General features: G+C 61.2%; 1 protein-coding gene across 1 annotated transcript; it reads right to left on the bottom strand.

Moving 5' to 3' along the window:
- Nucleotides 1-50: 50 nt before the first annotated feature.
- On the bottom strand, nucleotides 51-12,706 carry LLGL1 (LLGL scribble cell polarity complex component 1). The gene is made up of 23 exons (XM_034065734.1): nucleotides 12,427-12,706; nucleotides 10,215-10,312; nucleotides 7,942-8,023; nucleotides 7,204-7,319; nucleotides 6,703-6,861; nucleotides 6,471-6,633; nucleotides 6,245-6,380; nucleotides 5,305-5,359; nucleotides 5,069-5,226; nucleotides 4,763-4,980; nucleotides 4,596-4,663; nucleotides 4,204-4,357; nucleotides 3,728-3,832; nucleotides 3,299-3,591; nucleotides 3,075-3,228; nucleotides 2,844-2,997; nucleotides 2,470-2,753; nucleotides 2,066-2,330; nucleotides 1,862-1,976; nucleotides 1,695-1,789; nucleotides 1,464-1,587; nucleotides 1,280-1,359; nucleotides 51-1,087 (listed from the first exon to the last, which is right to left on the bottom strand). The coding sequence occupies exons 1-22, from the start codon at nucleotides 12,505-12,507 to the stop codon at nucleotides 1,281-1,283; spliced, it is 3,156 nt and encodes a 1,051-aa protein (XP_033921625.1). The 5' UTR covers nucleotides 12,508-12,706; the 3' UTR covers nucleotides 51-1,087; nucleotide 1,280.
- Between the last annotated feature and the right edge of the window lie 2,595 nt (nucleotides 12,707-15,301).

Here is a 15,301-nt window from a genome sequence, read left to right on the forward strand (position 1 = left end):
TATGACCCCCCCCATATCCAACCCCCCCCAGCTCCCTGCAGCCTGGGCAGTTGATATTAAATGCTTTATTTTCAATATTAAAAACCAGTATTTTTAATAACTAAACATTGCTAAATTCATCTTACCAAAAAAACAAACAGAAGGATGAGTGGGGGGGGTTCTACCAAGGACGCTACAGCCCCGACAGAGCCTTCCCGGCCCCCCCAGCCACACACGTACCGCAAGAGAGCCTGGGGGGGGGGGGTCCAAAATGGCCCCACATCCCCTAAAGGGGAGGGGAAGTACCAGGCTGAGCCCTAGAGCCACATAGGGACGGGTGCTATGGACCAGAGCCAGCATCACAGCAGCCCCCGGTGAGGATGAGGCAGGCCAGGGGGGGATTTGGCACAGTGAGACCCCCGGGTTGGGGCAAGAAGGGGTTGGGGTACCCCCGTATTCCATCCGTATCCCCCCATCCCAGCACCAGCATGGACCAGGAGCTGGTGTGTTCCCATCCCAACCCCACCCGTGGCAGGAATTAGTGTCAAAGGAGCAGCAGGCACCGAGCCCAACCTGGACAATAGCCCTTGGAGAAGCCACTAAGAGAAAAAGGCCACCTGTGACCCCCCCAAACCCCAGGCTGCTTAAGCCTTCCAGTGCCCACCTTGGAGCAGCGGGATCCACACTGGGATGCCCTGGGAATGGGGTATCCCATGGAGCTGCTGCAGGCTGGGGATGGGGCTGTAAACTGCAGGGAGCCGGGCATGTAAACACAGACCAGGGGATGGGAGGGCCCTGCCCGGGGGCTCCCGGCCCCCCACTTTCCCAATGGACCAAACCAGGGGATGAGGGGGGTGCCCACAAGCCCCAGCATCAGCAGCAGCATCCCCCTGGCTCTGGAGCCATGGAGCGTGTCCAAGAGGAACGGGATCTCCCCCAGGATGAGTCCTGTGCACCATGGAGCCCGGGGCCGGGCGGGGGGGACCGGGGGGAGCCGGTGGGTGTTAGAGAACAGACGAGTCTACGTTACATGGGGGGGGGGGGGTCCAGTCGAGTCGCGCATCCCGGGAATCCGAGCACTGAGATGGGTCAGGGAGGCTGGTGCTGCCTGGGGACGGATGCATCCCCCCTTGAGAACGGGATGGAGATGGATGCTGCCCTCCCCTATCCCCCTTTAGGGGTCACAGCCCCGTTATGCTGGATGGGGGTCCCAGCCCTGAAGCCCATGGGGTTGCAGCCATGCTGTGGGGCCACCCAGCCCCATGACCACCAGCCCCATGGCCACCAGCCCCACACACACCTCACTTGATGAGGATCCCTGTGGGCCTGGCCTCGTCCTCGCTGGCGTTCCTCAGGTTCCTCTCCACTTCCTCTGAGGATCTGGGGGTGAAGCAGGGTGAGAGGCAGCCCATGGACCCCCAATGGGATATCAGCACTGGTGACAGCACCACGGGCACCGGTTACACCATTCCCACCATACTCACGCCAGGAAATCCTTCACTTCCTCCACGGTGATGTCCCCAGTGGTGTCCAGAGGGTTCTCCATGCTGCTGTTGGGGGAGTCCATGGAGCTGGGCGAGAAGGCAGCCGGGTGCTCCTCAGGGGACCCTATGGGGATGGGAGGGTTGGATGGGGCGCAGGCAGGACACGGGGTCAGGTCCATAGGGCCATGGGGAGGATGTGATGGGCACGGAGGGGACAGTGTCACCACTCACGGTCACTGTTGGTGGGTGAGTGTGGTCCCTCAGGGCTGCACAGGACGTGGGTACCGTTGGCTTGCGGCAGCTTCGGTGTTGCCATAGAGCTGTTGCTGGAAGGAAAGGCAGGGAGGTTATTGATGGAGCTGGTGCCATGGGATGAGGGCACCGGGATGCTGGGATACCTGAGGCAGGAGGTGTCCTGGAGCCGGGAGACCTCCAGCCGGCACAGCGGCTCCGTCACGTTCCTGGCGCTCAGCGAGAAGCGCTCGAACTCGGATGGGGAGATCAGATAGAAACCTGGAGCAGGGAACACGGCAGAGCCTCAGGAGCATCCCATGGGATGCAGCCCAAATCCCACCTCACACACACATCACCCCAGCCCTCACCCTGCCCATGCTTGGTGAAGACACAGGAGGCGATGCCGCTGATGTCCTCCTTCCGGATGCAGCCATAGTGCACCTGCGGCCGCAGGCCAGGCACGGTGAAGATGTGGATGTCACCCAGGTTGGTGAGGCAGACCAGGCAGTTCTCCTGCCGCTCCTCGGAGCCGGCGCTCGCCAGGCTCACCAGAGCCACCTTCCGCACCCGGCAGCCTTCATGGGCCGTCAGCTTGAACTTGGTCTTGGCGCTCACTTTGGGCAGGGTGAAGACCTATGGGGTGGGAGAGCAGAGCCCTGAGCAAGGGGCAGCATCACCACCATAGGGATGCCCCAAGCACCTCCATCCCTACCCCTGCACCCGGAGCAATGGGGATACCCACACAGCACACGGTGGTGATGCCCACGCTCACCTTGAACTGCTCCTCGGAGGAGATGAGCATGGAGTGACTCCCCTGCATGTCCGGAGCCTTGGCCAGGTCCCTTGACACCTCATAGGGCTCGGGCAGGGGGTTCCCCCTCCCGTCCAGCACCGCGATGGCCACCACGGGCGCACGGTGCATGAGCTGGATCTCCTTCCCCAGCACTGCCTCCACCGCCCGCTCCGAGAACTTCTCCTGCGACGGCACCTCCAGGGCATAGGCGAACACCGACCCCGAGTTGGTCCCTGCCCACATTGTGGGGCCGTGGTGTGCGGCTGTGGGACGGGAGCAGCATCAGAGCCCCCATCCCCATAGCCAGACCCACAGCTCCATGGTGGGGGGGGGTCCAGGACAGGGGCTCTCACCATCCCGCAGGAAGGTGTCAGCGAAGTAAAGGCACCGCACGACCCCAGAGAGGGAGTCATCGGCAGAGCGCGGCTCAATGCGGCGCTGCACTGGTGTCATCTCCACCTCGGGGGGTCCTGCCTGCTCCGCCAGCTGAGCATTGGCCTCCTGGACCTGCATAGAGGGGATGTGGGATCAGCCCCATTGCTCCATAGGGATGCGGAGCAGGGGGATGCTCCCCCCATACCCACCTTGCTGGAGGGGCTGCCGGTGCTGAGCCTCTTCTTGCCCGACACGCGGCTCTTGCGGATGCGCCGGAACGACTGCCGCAGGGACTTCTTAAGGGACTTCACCCGGGACAGGGGCCCCTCCATGGCCAGGGAGTCATTGGGGTGCAGTGTGCACCTGTGGGCACCGATGCTGCTCAGCACCCATCACCCCAGCACCGCGATCCCCATCCCTCTGCCCCATATACCTGGCCAGGACGGGGTTGCGCCGGTAATAGTCAAAGAGCCCGAAGCCGTGGCTGGTGCCGAAGGCCACGAGGTTCCATTCGGAGTGGAGGGTGACGGCGGTGACGGCGGCAGGGGGCACACACTGCACCAGGACACTGGGCTGGAAGCCAGGGCTGAAGGGCAAGGGCCCGTTCCGTGGGGCCAGCCGGTCGTGGCCCTTCCAGGTGAAGCCCTCCCGGTCCTGCAGCAGGTCCACGGTGGCCACACTCACTGCATGCTCTGACTTCTCATCGCTCAGCTCCATCACCAGCACCTGCAGGGGATGCAGGATGAAGCCCCTGCCCCTATGATGGCCACACTGCTGCAAGGGAGGGGCTAAACCCCATGGGGAGGAGCCCTTCATGTGGGGCTGCAGGGTCTGGGGGGGGTCAGACCCCACTCTGCCCTACCTGCCCTGCTGTCCCAGCCACCACCATCTTGGCCGTGTACTTGCACAGAGCAATCTTCTGCACCCCCAGGCGTGGGTCGTCACTGTAGGGATCAAAGCAGCCCACCTATGGGAGGAAAAGAGGGGCTGTGGGGCTGGGCACCTTGGTACCGCTATGGGGCAGCCCCCCCTCAGTGCACCCCAATGTCCCCCCCACCAGCTGCAGCGCACGGGCTGCTCTGGGCATGATGCCTGGGACATGTCTGTCCCCACGTGCCCCCCCCCGGCCCCACACTGGGGCAGACCCACAAGTCATGGCACATGGAACAAGCATCCCTTGTTGTCCCCATAGGCAGGCACACAGCAGCTGCGCCCGGGATGCAGGCACACGTCCGCGGTGCGATGCCGGGACGGCTCCATCCTCACTGCCCATCTATGGGGCTTGTGTGTCCCACACTGGGGTGCTGGGGGGGCAGAGGAGGGTGTTGGGGTGCCCACCTTGCGGAATGGAGGCCACTCCTCCTCGGCCGCCTGGTTGAGGCTGTCGTTGTGCTCACAGTCGGTCTGGAAGATGCTGGCAGTGCCCAGCTTGTAGAGGGGCTTCAGGGAGACCCCTGAGGCATCCCAGAACCGCACGGTGCCATCCTCATGCCTGGAAACCAGAGGGGGGGTATGGGGTTAGTGCAGGGCCCTGACATCTGCCTGCTAACAAGGGCTGCCTGTGTGCAGGCAGATGGGGGGGCAGGGGGTGACACATCAATGAGGGATGGGGAATGAGGCAGCCCAACCCATCCCATTCCCCACTGCAGGAATGGGGTGAGATGTGTGTGTCACCCCCCCCCCCCCATCTCTCCTCTAGGGGTGCATTTGGAGTTCCCCAGGCCACTCACCCCGTGAGGAGAAGCCCCCTTTGTGTGGGCTCCTGTGCCAGGTTCTTCCCCCCATCAATGGGCCAAGCCTGGAAGGGAGAGACAGGAAGGACTGAACCCATCGGGAGGGACTGACCCCATTGGCGCACCCCATGGGGCTCATGCACCCCAACATCCCCATCACTCACAGCACAGGAGAGCCGGGGGCTCTGCTGCTCCCCAGCACTGATGATCCTCTCCCAGAGCTTGAGGGGCACATTGGAGACGTGGCAGGAGCAGGTGATGGCAGAGGAGTGCAGCGGTGCCAGGTACGGCGCAGGGATGCTCGGCCATCCCGGTGTGCGCAGGTCTATGGCCACCAGCTCCTCCTCCACCAGCACCACGAGGGCACGGGGGTTCTCAAAGCCTGGGGGGGCACAGATGGGTGCTGATAACAGAGACCCCCCCATACACATACACTGTGCCATACACAAGGTGTCCCCATAAGGACCTACCTCCCTCGGGCACCTCGGGGCTGTGCACAGTGAAGAAGTCAATGACCCTAGAGGTGAAGTCGAGCGTGGCCAGGGTCTGTCCCTGCAGCACACTCACACAGTGCCGGTCCCCATAGCTGGCCCTTGGCATCCCCCCGCTGAAGATGATGAAGGGGTTCCTGGGCAGGGAGGAAGCAGCATCCATCAGACCCCGCAGGACACCCTGCCCGCATCCCCACTGTGCCCTATGGACGTACCCCGACTCGCAGGTCCGCCACAGGATTTTGCTGATGGCTTTGCAAGGGAATGGACCTGAAATGAGTCATTGGGTCAGTGAGTATGGAGGAAACCTGGATCATGGAGTGCAACTGAGACCCCAGAGCCACCCCTGCCCCATGGCACTGAGGCCTCGGCTATGGGGTTTGTGAGCACTTGTAGGGCCGGTGCCTGCAGCCCTGCCCTGGGCAGCTGTTCCAATGCTGAGCACCCTGTGGGGCAGGAATTGTTCCTCAGCTCCATCTAAACCTGCCCTGGTGCAGCTTGAGGCCGTTTCCTCTTGTCCCATCCCTTGTTCCTTGGGAGCAGAGCCCAGCCCCTCCTGGCTCCATTCTCCTGCAGGCACTTGGAGGGAGCTATCAGGTCCCCCCTGAGCCTTCTCTTCTCCATCTGAACCCCCCAGGTCCCTCAGCCCTTCCCCATCTCTTGTGCTCCAGGCCCTGCTCCAGCTCCATTCCCTTCTCTGGCCCCATCCAGCACCTCAAGGTCTCTCTTGCAGTGAAGGGACCAGAGCTGAGCACAGGATTCAGGTGCAGCCTCCCCAGTGCCCAGCACAGGGGCACAATCCCTGCCCTGTCCCTGCTGCCGCACTGGTGCTGGTACAGACCAGGATGCTGGGGGCTGCTCATGTTCAGCTGTCATTAACCAACACACCAGCTCCTCTTCCATGAGCAGCATCCAACCACTCTGCCCCAGGCCTGCAGCACTGCCTGGGGCTGTTGTGACCAAGTGCAGGACCCAGCACTTTGCCTTGTGGATCCTCATCCCATCAGCCACAACCCATGGATCCAGCCTGGCCACATCCCTCTGCAGAGCCTCCTGCCCTCCAGCAGACACAGATCCCAACCCTGATCTGCAGCAGCAACACCAGGACAGCACCATCAGCCCCAACCCCCTTCACCTCCCCTCTTAACCCCATACCATAGGGGATGGTGGACATGACGGGCTGCTGGGTCTTCTGTCCGGCCCCACTGACGGCCCACACCATGTACCCCCCATCACTGTGGGAGCTGACGATGCTCTTCCCACTCTGCTCCCAAGCCAGGCTCTCCAACTGCTGCGGGGGCACACAGAGGATGCTCAGCACCCACACAGAGGATGCTCAGCACCACACGCACAAGGCCATGTCCCCCTTCACCCCTTGTACCTGGTTCCCAAGGAAGAGGTGCTGGACCACACGTGTGCTCTGCTCCCAGAGTACCACCAGTCCCCGGCTGTAGCCGATGAGGAGCCGGTTGTTGTCCTGCGGATGCTCCTGGATGGACTCCACCGGTCCCAGTGCCTTCCCACAGCGGTACTCATCCGGAACACTGCATGGAGGGGACAGGATGGGGGTGCTGGGATCTGTGGGGAGGGGGTGTGGGGTTTGCAGGGCTCACCTCTGCAGGACCTCATCCGGGAACAGGGTTCTGTCCTCCAGCAGCACCAGGGTGGGCAGGGAGAGGAAGTACACTGCACCACCCTCAGTACCCAGGCAGGCCACAGCACAGCAGGATGTGGGCAGCACCACCGTCACCCGGGTGATGCCAGGAGAGCACCTACAGAGGGGAATGGGGGGCTTGGGTCAGCCCTGTGATGGGGAAGCAGCAGAGACCCCAAACATCCCATTCCCCAGCGCTGCATCCCCATGGGCCCCAAAGGACAGGGAGAGCCTCAGCACTGAATCCATCGGAGCCGTTATCACCCCTGTGCCCTATCGGTGCCTATAAAAAGCTCCAGGCTGTGTTATCCCATCCCGGCTGGGATCAGAGGAGCATCCAGCTGATAAACCAGCGCCACGGAGGGGACCTTGGGAGCTCCCACACACCATTCCCAGCCAGCAGCCCTATGGGGGAGCGACTGCAGACACCCCCCAAACAAGCACTCGGTGCTTATCAGACCCTGGGCGTCCAGGGAGGCCGAAGCTTCGGGTCTCTTCCAGGTGGGAGCATCCATCCCTCTGGCACACCTCCCAGAGGTGCAGGGTGTTGTCATCCAGCAGGGACAGGAGCCAGCCCTGGGGGGGACACACAGTGACAATGGGGTGGGATGGGGCACAAGGAGAGCTGCCCCCGGGACCCCCAGGTACACACACACAGTGACAATGGGGTGGGATGGGGCACAAGGAGAGCTGACCCCTAGGACCCCCAAACACACACACACACAGTGACAATGGGGTGGGATGGAGAACAAGGAGAGCTGCGCCCCGGGACCCCCAAACACACACACACACAGTGACAATGGGGTGGGATGGGGCACAAGGAGAGCTGCTCCCCAGGACCCCCAAACACACACACACACAGTGACAATGGGGTGGGATGGGGCACAAGGAGAGCTGCCCCCCAGGACCCCCAAACACACACACACACAGTGACAATGGGGTGGGATGGGGCACAAGGAGAGCTGACCCCCGGGACCCCCAAGCACACACACACACAGTGACAATGGGGTGGGATGGGGCACAAGGAGAGCTGACCCCCAGGACCCCCAAACACACACACAGTGACAATGGGGTGGGATGGGGCACAAGGAGAGCTGACCCCCAGGACCCCCAAACACACACACAGTGACAATGGGGTGGGATGGGGCACAAGGAGAGCTGCCCCCCAGGACCCCCAAGCACACACACACATCCCTACCTGGCCAGGGAGGAAGTGCAGCTGGGTGACAGTGGCTGTCTCCTTGTGCAAGCCGGTCAGCTCCACGCCTGGCGCGCCATATCTGGGGGGGCCGTTAAAGGAATAACGAGGGTAGAGCCCCCCCCTGCCCTAAATGAACCCACAGACCCCTAAATTACCCCTCCACACCCCCAGGCCTATCAGCAGTTCAGCCCCATGGCCCTGCAAAGAGCCAGGTCAGAGCATCCCTGATGCTGGACCAGGCTTGGTACCACCATTGAATCCCAGCCTGGTTTGGGTTGGAAGGGACCTTAAAGCTCATCCAGCTCCAAGCAGGGACCCCTTCCACTGGAGCAGCTGCTCCAAGCCCCTGTGTCCAACCTGGCCTTGAGCACTGCCAGGGATGGGGCAGCCACAGCTTCTCTGGGCACCCTCATAGGGAAGAACTTGGATCTAACCTGAACTCCCCTGTTTAAGCTATAACCCATCACCCTTCCCCTATGGCTCCATCCCCTGCTGCATCCTCCCTCTCCGGCATCCAAACCATCCCTGTCTGGGATGCACCGGAACGCCGCGGGTCAGGATGCGGCCGGCACGCGGCCGCCGTGGGTGTGCGAGGCCAGGCCGGCTCCTGCCCTCCACCACTCCTTGTTCCGGAGCAGAGGCGCCGGCAGCCCCAGTGCAGGGTGGGGATCGGCATGTGCTGGCACAGCCTCACTCACCAGACTGGTCCCGGCTCCTCCGCCGGCGACGCCGCTCAGCAGGAACCGGGGCAGGACCCACACGGTGCTCCCCAGCATCCCATAGCACTGCCTTGCCCCACTCGGTGCTCCCCAGCATCCCATAGCAGTGCCTTGCCCCACACGGTGCTCCCCAGCATCCCATAGCACTGCCTTGCCCCACACGGTGCTCCCCAGCATCCCATAGCACTGCCTTGCCCCACACGGTGCTCCCCAGCATCCCATAGCAGTGCCTTGCCCCACATGGTGCTCCCCAGCATCCCATAGCACTGCCTTGCCCCACACGGTGCTCCCCAGCATCCCATAGCACTGCCTTGCCCCATGCCGGTGCCACCGGGGCGCTGCATGGCTGTGCCTTGGCATCGCTGCTGGGTGCCCCCATTGCCCCCCTGGCACAAGGAACCAGCCCAGCGGCTCTGCCTGGACCAACAGGCAGGAGCTGTATGGCAGCATTAAAGGATGCAGGGAGACCAAGGCACACACACACATACACAGGGTTCTGGATGCTATAAGGATGGGGGATGCCATCCTGGGGGCTTTCCCCATCCCAAACAGTGTCCCAGGAGCACTGGTGACACCAGCTCACTGCAATGGGTGTCCAAGCCCCAGGAGATGCCCCAGGCAGTGGAAACCCCTTGTCTGCAGCTGGATCCACCCACCCCTGCTCAGGAAGCACCCATGGGTGCCCCCACTAACCAGTAGCACCAGTCAGGCCAGCTCCGGCTGCCGCCTGGCCCCGGGAGCCTCCAGAAGCATCTTCCCTGCTCGCTGCAGTGGGGCTGGATCAGGGGATGACCACCAAAGGTCCCTTCCAACCCAAACCATGATCCCAGCTGCAACCAGAGCGGGGCCGGGAGCACCCCACAGCCACCCCACAGCAATGCTCAGGGTCATTCCTGCCCCACACAGAGGGTTCCCTATGGGCATGGCTGGATCCAGCGCTCCAGAGCCCAGCATCCCAGTGGAGCACCCGGCGACATCGCAGCCGGGCTGGCACCGGCAGCACCAACCCCCCCTTCCCCACACCATCTTTGTACCGGGGGGGCAGGGAATGCAATGGGGACCCCCCCCCATTGCTGACCCTGCTGCAGGCACAGCCGCCCCCCCCCTCCCCCTTCCCACCCCACATTCCAATGGCGCGGGGCCCCCGAGCGCGGCCGCATCCAGCCCCAGCCTGGCCGCCGGCCAGCACACGCCGCCGGCAACAAAGCCCAACCGGGCCCCACATCCTCGTGTGTGTGCCCCCCCTCGGGAATGGGATCAGTGCCCATCAGTGCCCCTCACCCCGGCGCCAGGCCGGCCAGAGGCCCTGCTGCCCCATGGATGATGGGAGCCCGATGGGATAACAGCGGGATGCACCCCCCCCCATAGCATGGGATGCCAGCCGGGATGGTTCCCACGGTGGTGTGGGCATTGGGGGGGTCCTACAGTCACCCCATCAGTGCCGGAGCCGGATGGAGGGATGGGAACACAGCATGGCCGTGTCTGCAGTGGGATGGGATGGGGAGGTCGGGGGGGTCCTCACCTCCTGCCCCATGGGTGGGAAAAGGATACAGCTTCACTGCTCCAGCCTTGGTGCCGATGGCCATCACACGCAGCACAGGGTCATAGGCCAGGGCGCTGGGCTGGCTGGGGAAGCCGTGCTCCACTGTCTGTGGGGGGTATGGGAAGGTCAGAGTGGGGACACCCCCCAAATCCCCCCTTCATCCCTATGGCTCTGAGCCCACACTGGCCGGGATGGAGAGCCATGAGGATGCTGCCTCACCAATATACCACCACTGTGGTCCTTGGGGAGGGGACATCACTGCTCACCCCGTTCCCACCTGACACCCCCAAAACCTACCCAACCCAAGGGCCAGGGTCCATCTGAGCTTGCACCCATTGGGACCCCACTCTAACCCCATACCCCAGGCACAGAAGCCCTGGGAGGAAGTGGGATCCAGCCCATCCCCACCAGCATCCCTGGGGTCCATGGTGCCGGGTGGCAGAACCAGGCAAGCAGGAGCCACCAGTGCAGGGGATGTCCCTGCCGGAGCCATGTGCCCACAGGCACCTTCCCAAGGAAGTCCTGGCCACCCATGGCATGTGTGGGCACGCAGGAGGCACCCGGCACTGGGGGACACAGGGGACACCCTAAGGTGAGGGCATTGTTGGGGGGGGGGAAGCCCTGGGGGCAGCTTGGCTGAGCAGCGACAGCCGATGGGATGATAGGGACACAGCCGGAGCCAGCCTGGCCGGATCCTGACCCGATCCCTTTGTCTGGGGCGGCTCTTTGCACCCGTTGGCACAGCCACAGTCACCTCCCGGATCCCATTCCCCTCTATAGGGACACCTTTAGGAGTACGGCAACATCCCTGCTCCATCCAGAGGGTCCCAGTGTGGCTGGGGGGGGCAGGGGGGTGAGCATGTGGCAGCCCCACACAGCATCACCCCAAATCCCATAGGGATGCGCATTGCACCGGAGGATGAGGGCAGGAGCAGGGATGCTTTAGGCTGGACACCACTATGACAACGACAGCAAACCCCATAGCACTGCACTCCCTGCACCCCCATCTCCATGGGGGACCCACTGGCAGCCCCCCATCCACAGCCCTTCCTCCCAGCCGGCAATGGGGCCGCATCCGGCAGCCTGTGCTGGCCAAGGAGCATTCCCGGCCAAATCACAGCAAATCCCAGGATTGCTGGAGCTCGGGAGGGAAAACAACCGCTAATGGGAGGCAGGTGGGAAACCAGCGGCCCCAGTGCTGGGCTGCATGGAGAGGGGCTGGTCCCAGCCCCCCTGCCGTGTCCCGGTGGATGCAGACCCTATGGGGAGGCTGCTTGGGTGGGATGCGGATGTGGGATCATCCCCACTAAAACTGGGGGGCTCTGGATGGGGTGAGGCTTGTGTCCCGGCCGGACCTTCACCCATAGCAGTGGGGTTTGGGGGGATAGGGATGTGTTGGGGTGGTGGGTGCTGCTCTGACCCCCCCCACCCCCCCCCACATCGTGGCACATCCCATCTCAGGGTGATGTGGGGATGCCTCCATAGTCCCCACCAGGACTTTAGGGAAGCGTCCGATGCCAGGATGCTGCCAAGGGATGGATGGACACGGGCAGGGCTCAGCCTGGGGCTGCTGCCGCTGCTGTGGTCCCAACACCATGGGAGTCCCGGGATGGGGTGCACCCATGGGCACCCCCATCCACCAAGGGATGGGTCCTGCACCCAAGGGTCCCCCCCGGGTGTTTGATGGCCCCACAGCAGGAAACCAAGTGTGGGACCAAGCTCTGGGCCTCGGGTACCCCCCAGAGACATCCTTGGGGTGCAATGGGAGCCCCCGCATCACCACCACATCCCCTCCTGCTGACATTGGGGTCCAGCCCCCCCATACCCCATCCTTGGGCAGGATGAGGGCCTGACCTCCCCCCCCCCCATTGCAGACAGGGATGCTCCAGGGCACCCCAAAACACCGCTGCCAATGTGCGAGACTGGGAGGAACCCATAGGGATGCAGGGACTGGATACGGGGGTCACATCCCTCTCGGGGTGCGGGATGGGGACACCCCGCGGCCGGGATGCCCTCTGCACCCCGAGGGAGACCGGCACCCCACAGCCACGCACCGGGGGGTCCCGTTGCGGTGGATACCCCCTCGGGATCCCCCATTGCTGCATCCCTACCTCGGGGGGCTCCCGTTGCGGTGCTCCCCGGTTCCCATGGGAGCGGGGTGTACCCGCACCCCCGGTGCTCCCGGTGCTCCCGTACCCCCCCCCCCATCGCCGCCCTTACCTTACTGAAGGCGAACAGGTCGTGCCGGATGCGGTCCCGGTGCGGGTCGGCACCCTGCCGCCGGAACCGAAACTTCATCATGGTGGAGCACGGTACCGGGAGGGGCGGGCGGGGCCGGGGGATCCCGCCGGGGGTCGGTACCGGAATGGGATACGGAAGGGGGGGGGGGGGATATCCCCCGTTACCGGTTATAGGGATCGGTTACCGGTAATTGATCCCGATCCCGATCCCGGTCCCGATCCCGATCGGGATCGCGCGCGCCGAGCCCCGGGGCAGGCACCGCCGCGGCGGGGCGGGGCGGGGCACAAGGGGGTGATGGACAAGGACTTCGACCAATCAGCGTGGAGCTTCGCCCCGAGGGCCCGCCCACTGGAGTTACGCATGCGCTGACGCGGGGGTGATGGGAGTTGTAGTTCTTTGGCCGCTGCGCCCTCTATGGGTGGTTTGTGGGTTGGGATTGGGTGGGTTTAAGGGAATTCCCACTTTTTCCTATGGGAAAATGGGGATGGGATGGGAAGGGTATTCCCAAAGTGTTTATTATGGGCACAGGGCTCCCTAATCCATAGGGTTTAAGGGAATTCCCCACTTTTTCCTATGGGAAAATGGGGATGGGATGGGAAGGGTATTCCCAAAGTGTTTATTATGGGCACAGGGCTCCCTAATCCATAGGGTTTAAAGGAGTTCCCCACTTTTTCCTATGGGAAAATGGGGATGGGATGGGAATGGTATTCCCAAAGTGTTTATTATGGGCACAGGGCTCCCTGATCCATAGGATTTAAGGGAATTCCCTACTTTTTCCTATGGGAAAATGGGGATGGGAAGGGTATTTCCAAAGTGTTTATTATGGCCACATAGGGAGCCCTGCATTCAGTGCTATGGGGTCTCTGGCCAGCAGGATGCTGAGCATGGTCCCTCTCGGCGTGGATGCGCCGAGAGGGACCATGCTCAGCATCCTGCTGGCCCCTGCTATTGATACCCATGCCCCATTACCATCCTTGTCCCTATCATGGCACAGTGAGGTGCCCTGCACCCCACTTCGGGGTGAGTCAACCCAAGGCAGGGCAGGGCTTCCCCTCCCTGCTGACTAACATCAGTCCTGGGGTGATGCCACATTGGGGTGACACAGCTTTTGGGGTGGAAAATGGCCCGAGGCGGGGGTTGACCTGATGCCCTGGTGATGGGCTCATAGATGGATGGATGGGTCTGATCCCACTCACAGCCCCAGGGCTTGAAACCAAGGGATGGAAAGGACATAGATGAGGGAGGAGGTCAGGAAGAGGAGGAGGAAGAGGATGGGCAGACCCCATCCAACTATGCCATCACCTCTCTGGCTCCTCACATCCATCTCCATCCTCTTGCGGGATGAAGGCACAGGGTAGGGAGGATGAGGGGCTCCATACAAGGATGAAGCAGAGGGGATGCAGCCTCCAAGGGGTGCTGGGGTTATTTGGGGACCAAGTACTATGGAAGCTGCAGGGGGACAGTGTCCATATCTGCTTCCCAGCTCCTGAGGTGGGAGAACAGGAGGAGGAAGGAAAGAAGGTAGGGAATGGAGAAGGAAAGGAGAAAAGGAGAGGACATAAAGAGGAAGTAAAAGGGAAGGAGGAAGGAAAGGAAGGAAGTAAAAAAGGAAGGAGGGAAAGGGAAAAGAAGGAAAGGAGGGAAGGGAGAAGGAGGAATGAAGGGAAGGTGAATGGAAGTTAAGGAGGGGAAGTGAGAAGGAAGGAAAGGAGGGAAGAAGGGAAAGGGAAAGGAAGGAGGGAAGGGAGGAAAGGAAAGGAAAGGAAAGGAAAGGAAAGGAAAGGAAAGGAAAGGAAAGGAAAGGAAAGGAAAGGAAAGGAAAGGAAAGGAAAGGAAAGGAAAGGAAAGGAAAGGAAAGGAAAGGAAAGGAAAGGAAAGGAAAGGAAAGGAAAGGAAAGGAAAGGAAAGGAAAGGAAAGGAAAGGAAAGGAAAGGAAAGGAAAAGGAAAAGGAAAGGAAAGGAAAGGAAAGGAAAGGAAAGGAAAGGAAAGGAAAGGAAAGGAAAGGAAAGGAAAGGAAAGGAAAGGAAAGGAAAGGAAAGGAAAGGAAAGGAAAGGAAAGGAAAGGAAAGGAAAGGAAAGGAAAGGAAAGGAAAGGAAAGGAAAGGAAAGGAAAGGAAAGGAAAGGAAAGGAAAGGAAAGGAAAGGAAAGGAAAGGAAAGGAAAGGAAAGGAAAGGAAAGGAAAGGAAAGGAAAGGAAAGGAAAGGAAAGGAAAGGAAAGGAAAGGAAAGGAAAGGAAAGGAAAGGAAAGGAAAGGAAAGGAAAGGAAAGGAAAGGAAAGGAAAGGAAAGGAAAGGAAAGGAAAGGAAAGGAAAGGAAAGGAAAGGAAAGGAAAGGAAAGGAAAGGAAAGGAAAGGAAAGGAAAGGAAAGGAAAGGAAAGGAAAGGAAAGGAAAGGAAAGGAAAGGAAAGGAAAGGAAAGGAAAGGAAAGGAAAGGAAAGGAAAGGAAAGGAAAGGAAAGGAAAGGAAAGGAAAGGAAAGGAAAGGAAAGGAAAGGAAAGGAAAGGAAAGGAAAGGAAAGGAAAGGAAAGGAAAGGAAAGGAAAGGAAAGGAAAGGAAAGGAAAGGAAAGGAAAGGAAAGGAAAGGAAAGGAAAGGAAAGGAAAGGAAAGGAAAGGAAAGGAAAGGAAAGGAAAGGAAAGGAAAGGAAAGGAAAGGAAAGGAAAGGAAAGGAAAGGAAAGGAAAGGAAAGGAAAGGAAAGGAAAGGAAAGGAAAGGAAAGGAAAGGAAAGGAAAGGAAAGGAAAGGAAAGGAAAGGAAAGGAAAGGAACGGAAAGGAAAGGAAAGGAAAGGAAAGGAAAGGAAAGGAAAGGAAAGGAAAGGAAAGGAAAGGAAAGGAAAGGAAAGGAAAGGAAA

This window comes from Melopsittacus undulatus, chromosome 8 (genome assembly GCF_012275295.1).
Source record: "Melopsittacus undulatus isolate bMelUnd1 chromosome 8, bMelUnd1.mat.Z, whole genome shotgun sequence".
NCBI lineage: Eukaryota > Metazoa > Chordata > Aves > Psittaciformes > Psittaculidae > Melopsittacus > Melopsittacus undulatus.

Bases quoted from the DNA above. Each gene is read 5' to 3' on its own strand.
- LLGL1 (XM_034065734.1), bottom strand. From the start codon at position 12,507: ATGATGAAGTTTCGGTTCCGGCGGCAGGGTGCCGACCCGCACCGGGAC. The intron at 3,833-4,203 runs GTGGGCACCCCA...TTCCTCCCATAG, and splicing joins AGTGGCCTCCATTCCGCAAG to GTGGGCTGCTTTGATCCCTA. The intron at 1,588-1,694 runs GTGAGTGGTGAC...CCATCCCCATAG, and splicing joins CTCACCCACCAACAGTGACC to GGTCCCCTGAGGAGCACCCG.